Source organism: Gasterosteus aculeatus, chromosome 14 (assembly GCF_964276395.1).
Source record: "Gasterosteus aculeatus chromosome 14, fGasAcu3.hap1.1, whole genome shotgun sequence".
NCBI lineage: Eukaryota > Metazoa > Chordata > Actinopteri > Perciformes > Gasterosteidae > Gasterosteus > Gasterosteus aculeatus.
In genome coordinates, this window is record NC_135702.1 from 9,762,162 (window position 1) to 9,770,733 (window position 8,572).

Here is an 8,572-nt window from a genome sequence, read left to right on the forward strand (position 1 = left end):
GCCATCTCGGCAGAGGGGGGGGGTCGGGGAGGGGGGGTTGAAGCCCAGGTGACAGACTTGTAATAAAAGAGAGCACATACTGTACCTCGCCTCTCTTGTGGGACCAAAGCTGGTGAAGCGAGATATGTGATTCTCTCTCCGTCAGTCAGCCAGAAAAAAACAGCAAAAAACAAAAAACGCTGTTAACATTCTTTTTCCGCTCTAAGTTGCGTCGCTTCTTTCCCATTTCCTTCTGATTTGCTGGGACTGTGCAGAGTGTTACTGTTAGTTATGCTAATTGTCTCCAGACCTCCCGGAGAGTGTGATCCCTTCCCAGTTGGACGGCTGTGAAGTTGTTTGCCCAAGCAGATGAGTCTCTGTGTGCCGGCAACGCGTGCGTGTTTTTGTGTGCGCGTGTTTACAGTGCGTCGCCACAATGTGTCACAGGAGCTCTGTTGACGCCTGCAGACGGAGCGTTTGTGTGTAATTATGTGTGTCGCGGTGCATCGGCACGGATCTTCAAGCGCCGGCCATGCTTGGGCGCGTTTTATTCCCAATTCTCCAAACACTAAGTGAAGGAGGAAAGCAGGGCAATGTTTCATCTTAATGCTGTTGTATATCGATCACTCTTTTTCTCATCCTTTCCATCTTTGATCCTATTAGCGAAGCCCCACCTGTGGATAAAGACTCTTTTCTTTGCATCCTTTCTCCCGAGTGGATTACATGCAGCGGAATGAACCATGTCCTATCACTGAGGAAATGGTTAAGTAGTGAAATCCCCTAATTTGTCATGGTGTCTAAAGCCCCTCGGTATCCTCAGGTTTGACTCCATGCATGCCGCGGTATTTCTATTTGAGCTGAGAAAAACCCAGACCCGCCTGGGCCTTTGTGAATTCTCCATCAATAACTGCTGTATTGTTTACAAGAAAACACAATAGAACTATTGACTACACTCTAAAAACTAGTGTCCACCATTATGCCTGTAATTTAAATTCCCTGCAGAAGAAGAAACGTGTTCCACCTTGTACAGTAAAACCTTTGTGCAGCATCGAAGCCCTTTCCTGACAATCACTTAGGTAGCACAGCTAACGACATCAGCTAACGCCATTAGCCGAGGGTGGGAGAGAAACCTTTGCCATCCATTTCACTTACTCGCGGCTCGTTTGTGAACTCTTGTACTCTGCTGACAAAAACAGACAGCTTTCCCGCAGTATTACGCCTTTTTACCCAGACGTAACACAACGAGGGCCGTCTTTTGTTCGTATCAAATGAAATACACCATAAAAGGCCGTATGGTGGTACGACGTGCTCGTATTTGAAGTTTGGATGCTTTGAGCTTTTCTCTGCATGTCATAAGGTCTGCCAGGTGGATGAAAAGGGTAAATCAGCAGGCGGCAAGATTTGCCTCAAATCCACTGAATCAATTAAGAATTGTTCAATGCCGAAAAAGGCGGTAAGTGTCAGCAACCCAGCAAAGTGCTGCTTATCTGGGTCATCCAGGCACGGCTCATTTACAGAACGCCTGGGTTACAAATCAACTTTGTTTTCACATTGATATTTCACCTACAATTTGAGGACGATGCAATAAAAAACTATTCTGTGTATGTCATCGACTACTGACCTTTTCTCCCTTTGCAGTAGTTCCACAGTTGCCATGGAAATGTATTTTACCTTAGCCTCCTGCTGTTGGGGGAGAAGGAATTTCAACCCGAATGATTTCTTGATTTTGATTTTTGTTTTTCCACATAATGTGCAGATGTTGTTGATGAACGCATCAAACAATAATAAAAAAATGCTCCTAATGTATTTTTATGGTTGTTTTAGACCGTGGTCCTTCTTTAATATTGGACGATGTGACTTGCAGACAAACAAAATGTATTTTCTTTAATATTTAGGAACTTTCTAGCTCATCATTTAAGCAGGAACATTTTTGCCAATGAACATAACTCAGGAAGAAAAAAATTACAAACTAAAGTAAAAAACAACTATCAACTATTGCTGTACAGCATGAAGAAATAGTAGTCGAGTGGATTAATAAATCTATCACAGCTGGTAGGAAAACAGTAATGTGTAACTCCACTAGCTGTAGACAATAATCTATTGGAATCTCTCTCCAAAGTGTAATTTTTATTTTTTTATCCTGAATGAAAACTACTATTACTATAGCGGGGTGGAGCGGGGAGGCCTTCAATGTTCCAATATCAATGGCGGCTCGAAATAAAAGGTTTGGGAACCGCTGAAATATGTGTGGTCGGAATGTCTAGCTCATCAATCTCAAATTTTCAAGACGTTTTGTTTTGACGCACCGAAAGAACTCTGAGCAACTGACTGAGAAAAAGCTCAATACCACATACCACGTTAAGGGGAAAAGTCGAACATCTGGCCAGCTAGAAACTCACGTATTTATCTCATGGAGTTGGAGGAGAGATGATGTTGCTTTGTATGTGTTTCGGCAGGTACAAAGCTTCATGTCAGTGTGGTTTTCACAGCTCTTTCATTTGCCCCCAAGTAGCCGATGACAACATTGCACCTCGAATCACAAGGTTTGAACACTGTAAGTCTGAGCTAAAATATGTGTTATTAATCTTTTCTAAGAGATTCTCAATCCGCAGGGATAATCTGTAATTAAAGATAACATGTACGTTACAATACTTAAGGTCGCTCTGTGTTGAGATGAGGCTTTATTGGGTTTCCTGTGGGATATTTTAAAGTAGCCTCAATATGATTTGAAAAATTGTCAAATAAACATTGGACTATACTGAAGCTGTTTTTTTTAAACCAGACAATGAAGCTGCTTACATATCACTTAGAACTGTTAGTTCAGTTTAATTTTGTAATTCAATTGGCCTTATTATAGACCTCAGTTTATGGCAGTAAGTAAGTAAACAGAAATGTGACCTTTTACTTCATGAGTTGTGTCCATATGTTGTGATTCATATAATATGACATATGGCGCCCTGTTGCAGTTTCCTTCTGCCGTTTTCTGAAGCCTTGTGTAAAATATAGTGTCATAGGGAGCAAGCCTCATCACTTTATAACAGGAGCATTTCATTCAGTGGTATAACATTTTTGCACTGGGTTTGGCAAATATCTATTAAATGTGTATTTGTATATTTGTGGGCTTTTGCTTCACAGGCAAAAATGTGTTCCTTTTCAGAGTGATAAACCTTGACTTTTCCTCAAAACGCTTTCTTCCGCTCCAGGAAGACCCGCGATGTCGAACGGGCAGAATTCATTTTAGTATTCCGGTCAATGCCTCCAGTAAGAAGTCTCTTAGTTCTTGTTTTATGGTAATGAACATAGCTCACAGAATAGCCTTTTAAACCATTTAAGGAGAACCATGAGTTTAAAAAAAGACAAGAGGGGGAGGCCATAACCATATACGTTTCCTACAGCAGCTTATTCTGTTGGTCTCTTCTTTTTCTTTAAGCGGAATTGTGTAGCAGCTCTCAGCCGCGACCATCTCCTCCGACAATGAAACCGAGAGATGCTCCAAGCTAGAAAGACACGAGCCCACCAGAGTTTCCTCTCCGGGTGGTGGAAGCCGGGACTTGACAGCCTGAATGTGTGTACAGTGTGTGTGTGCTTCCTCTCGCCTAATATTGACATGAGATAATCTGTTTCAAGTCTTACCTCTACCCTTTTTTATTTGGGCCCATTAGACTGTTAAACACACACTGATTGACCTCAGTGTGGCCAAATCCACCGCAGCCTCTCAACATGAACGGACGCCGGTCAAAGCAGCACTTTGGGTTGATTGTTTTAATTCATACATACTGTAGCTGAATATTACATGTAATATCTACTAATGAACATGCCTAAATGTTTCACACACATTCGTGTCGTTTTGATTTTTTTTAACTGAAAGAAACGACTCGTGTTGCGTCAAGCAGTATGAGTTCAACATGCAAACGTTGGTCCCAAAGGTTAGAACAAGATTCTTTGAGGTGAAAAAACGTAGAATAATATTAAGACGGAGGCACATGGAAATACTGCATTTACATGTTGGTGCAATCATTGCAAAAGCATTGCCTGTCATGCCTGTCAAAAAAAAAAAGAAAAAATAATAAAATGAGTCAGGATAACAATGTATTAAACTGACAATGTTTGGACAGACGGAGACTGAAAAACATCCTTGAACTTAGACTGGAAAACGACCCTCCACAAGCTCAAGGAGCACAATATTGATAGTTGTTTGTCAGGCTAAATTGACTAAAAGTCCCGATGGTAGACATTTCATCAGCATCAAAGCCTACTCAGCTGCAGGGTGCCTGATTCCAGAACCGTCCACCAGATAAAACTGTTGGATAATACACTCGAGTTGTGTTCAGGTTTTGCCGGCAGACAATATCAGAAAAGACTCAACAGCGCATTATGATCCCTCGCTTTTCATATACTTAATGTACAATAACTAAGGACTGACTATTATACAGTGTGATGTTGCTTCAGTTGCGCCGGTTCCTTTTTTATTGGATATTTTTACATCATCGTCACCTTTAGGAATTAGGTTCACAAGTCTTTGCGAATTGCCCTCATTCGATTCGGGTGCAAGAAGCAGTGCACCTTTTTTCTAAAGAGGCAAACTGTGAGCGCGTGAAGGTCGGCTAAAAAAATGAGCTTCTGGAATGTCTGACTTTCATGTTGGTGACGAGAGTTGGACCAATGACATAATTTCTATTAATTCCAACCACAATCTTTGCCTAAGCTCTGCGTTGGGATGTAGTTTTCCTGTTCCTCACGAGCAACAACCTCCAGTTGTGAAAATTAGCTTACAATTTGGATTCTTTGTGCAATTGCATGAAGCCTTGTGAGAAAATTACCCCTTGAACTGTAGGTGGGGTCTCAATCGCCAGTTTCCAGTCCTATTCAATACAGTATGATGTTCTTTTTGTAAATTATCGTCGCATGTTCATTTTACCTTGCAGGAAACAGAAGTTGCTGTTCTTCCGCAATCCAATGTAACTTTTTAAGACACACAAGTCACACAATCTTTTTTTTTTTAGGCGGCAAAATAAGTTTTCTGCTGCACTTTTCCGACAGCCCCACATTGCTTTGCTCCCGGCTCCGCTGTCTGTTTCTCCAAACTGGCTGATGATCCACTGAATTCGCATGAGTGACTCATAGAAACCCCACTTCAACAAATCCGCACTATCCGTTTAATCATTAATTTAACCTCACTCATACATTATTGCCCCGCACAGATAAAGCAGCATGTGAAAATGTATGTGTGAGGAGAAAGAGAGAGAGATTATTAAAATCAAAGCTGTGGGCTTTTGGTTTTGTAAATGTTCAACTTTCCATCCCAATCCAGTGTGTCCGGGCCCACACATGTGCAAAAGAGCAGGGAGTGAGAATCCGCCCACTCTTGTTTAAGCACGGTCCTTCATCCTCACATTCTTATGAACAGAGGATGGAGACTACAGTGTGGGTAGGTGTGAGGTTAGTTAACGTCATGAAATTGGCAGCTTTTCACCCTTTAAACCTTTTCTACATGACTTAGAAATGACAATCCCTCAATCTGCCATGTTTTATACAAACCCCATCACATCCTACAGCGTGCGAGGCTATTAGAAGTACTTCCAAATGTCCTGATGGTCAGTTTGACAGTATGTGAGTGTGTGCAGGTGTCCTCTGCAGCATGTGCCTGTCAGTACGCGTGTCTCCGAGAGACAACCTAGAACCTCTTGGTGAAAGCAATCAGATGGCTGGACAGTTATAATATCCTCTGGGACTCGGCACACCAGGAGGTTTTGACTGACAGGTTGGAAACTGCCCCCCCCCCCCCCCCCCCTCCCGCTCCACTTTCAGCTGCAAAGTGGCCGACTAGAACCAGGTGGTTACGGATAAATCTTCAGCCAACCTGTATGACTATGGAAAGGGTTTCAACTAGTGAAAAGAGCATCTCTCCTGATTTCGTTTTTTTTTTCAATGCGTCCATTGTGAATATTCTAATTAGAAGACTCGGGTCTCTCTGTCAAACACAAAGCTACGTGCAGCAGAGCTTAGCCCGTCTCTGTCCAAAGGTTAGTGACATTGACCAACTAAACCAAAGGTCACAAATTAAGACAATGTGTTCTTGATGGGGAGGGGGGGGGGGGGTACAGGACTAATAAAAGTGAAGAATCTTCACTGGTTATTATAGAGGAGCTGTACTTTGGTTTGAGCACAAGTTTTGGCATCTCTGCAAATAAGTCACTTATTTATTCAGACATTTTATCTGAAGCACTTAGTGCTTTCGATATAATGCCTGAACCGGCTTTTGTTGAGTTTGTCAAATAATCAAACTGCTCTTGCAGCTAATGGACCCAGAGGCCACAGCATCCCAAGATTGTCGCATGGAGATTTTTAAATGAAATGTGAGCGTTATTGAAGGTTGGACAAAACTACACTAATAAAATAAGTCCATTTCATATAAATAGATGCGGTTGCAGTGTTACCGAATGATCTTTGACATCTTGTCTTGTGGTGGTAGCCCAGTGAAACGGTTTATCATTATATATACGCCTTATGATTGGCACGTAAACAGCGAGGATGAAAACAAATATTTCCCATATGGATTTTTTTGCACACCCACGCATCTTTCAAAAACGCACATTACAGCCAAACCTTCACAGGCTCATGGGAAAATACATACACACCCAAAGAAATGTTGATGCAGATGCCGAAAAAAGAGAAAAAAACATAGATTCACTTTACCCACACACGCAAGTCATGATTTGTCTCAACTGCAGAACTTAGTGAAAAGATGCACCCCTCTTTGTCTGTGTCTGCTATAGCCTGTTGTTATCCCCGGTGCTCTGCAGTGCCATCTCTCACACCGCATCCTATTTCAGTGCCGCTACAACACCCGAACCCACACATTCCCATAGGCAACTGTCACAGTTCATTCCTGTTAATGCTACAAGTCATTGTGTATCCTGCCACAGCGGCTTTACGCAGCTAATTATGTGTCTCATAAATCATATATGTGTCCTCTTGGCAGAAAGAAAATCATTTGCATTTCATTAAAATGTTCCAAACTGACTAAAACCACTCCAGAACGTTGATGCATGTACAGTGGCACTTATGGCGCGATGAAAACCTCTCATTAACATAATTCACGTTCCAGCTGTATGCGCACAAGTTCCCGTTGGCATTAGCGTAGGTTTCTCTGGGGAGGGAAGGAGGGAGGGAGGGAGGGAGGGGAGAGGGGGGGGTCGAGGGCGTCTCACCTGTGCACAAGAGAAAAGCGGTGAGTCCCACGCAGCGAAGCGGTCCCATCTCTCGCCGTGGACTCATGTTGATTCGACGGGGGTGGGTGGATAGATGGATGGGGAGCCGCTGGATAACTCCCTCAGCAGAAAGACGCGCAACTTTGCACGCAATGTGTCCTCCTTGAGCTGTTCTCCATTTAAAACAAATCCGCCGTATTCCTCGCGACGCCGCTTGCCGTCACGGACGCGCGCGCACGGTCAGCATCGTCCCCTGGAAACACAGTGAGAGCCCACGCGTGTCTTTAACATTTCACACAGGGCACACAATGAATAGACTGGTCTCATTCTTTGCCGTATATGTTGAATTACCCCCCCCCCCCCCCCCCCCCCCCCCCACCCCCCTCCCAGGGTGCGTCTGTCACCCTACAGCACCCAGGTTGTTTTTAATGCTTGACAAATAAACGCGTCATGGATCTCTGTCCGCGGGCTTTGGACACTTGTAAAACAACATCTGGCTACAAAAAGCGATGGAAACATTTCGAAAATAAATAAGTCTGAGAAATGGATGCAGTGTTTTTTCTTTTCTTTTTTTGTTCCCCTTCTTCTTTGCCGCTTACCATATCGATCTTATTATATCCGGCGCCGCTGTCTCCTCCAACGCTGCAAACAAAACACAACCGTCTCCTCTTTTCAGGCTGGCATCATTTCATCAACGAGTCTGTAACCGCAACAACAACAACAACAACAAAAAATGGAAAAGTCCTCAACAGTCCCCGCTTTCCAAAGAGCGCTGTGCGTTGTGCGTTGTTCTTCTTCTGGATTTACAGCGACACACGAGCGCGCGCGATATCTGGTGAATTAGTCCTCCAACTTTCCCCGCGATGGAGAAGCGCGCGGCGGCGGCGCAGGTGAGACAGACGGATCCGGGGCCGTGGCCGCGGGCTCAGAGAGTGCTGCTGCAGACGCCGAGGACGGAGGGGAAGGTGTGTGTGTGTGTGTGTGTGTGTGTGTGTGTGTGTGTGTGTGTGTGTGTGTGTGTGTGTGTGTGTGTGTGTGTGTGTGTGTGTACGAGGGGGGGGGTATTGGATTGGCAAATTAGAGGTTTTCAACGCGTCGCGTCAGCAAGTACTGTGCCGTTCCATTCCCGCCTCGTATCACGTGGGAATTGCAAATTCCTTTTGTGTAGTTTTAGAGCCGTTGGCAAAAAAATGTATAGGACTATATATATATAAAGAATGTTGGTGGCAAATTATAAGAGGTCTCCATACCTCGTATTTTTTTGGATCAAGGGCGAAAAGGAGCATTAGACCGGTACACACAATCACAGTTGAAAGTGCCCACCACTGCATGAGGTGTATTTATTCCACACGGGACGAGACTATTTCATAACTGTTTTTTAA

At 43.7% G+C, this 8,572-nt stretch overlaps 1 protein-coding gene across 1 annotated transcript in view; it reads right to left on the bottom strand.

The window, feature by feature from the left end:
- Positions 1–8,328, bottom strand: part of LOC120832061 (transmembrane protein 132C) — a 106,179-nt gene extending 97,851 nt beyond the window's left edge. The window contains exons 1-2 of the mRNA XM_040198084.2: positions 7,790–8,328; positions 7,191–7,443 (exon numbers count right to left, since the gene is read on the bottom strand). Of these exons, the coding sequence (XP_040054018.2) occupies positions 7,191–7,257 (67 nt within the window). The 5' untranslated portion in view covers positions 7,258–7,443; positions 7,790–8,328. The remainder of the gene's footprint in view (positions 1–7,190; positions 7,444–7,789) is intronic.
- Positions 8,329–8,572: the final 244 nt, after the last annotated feature.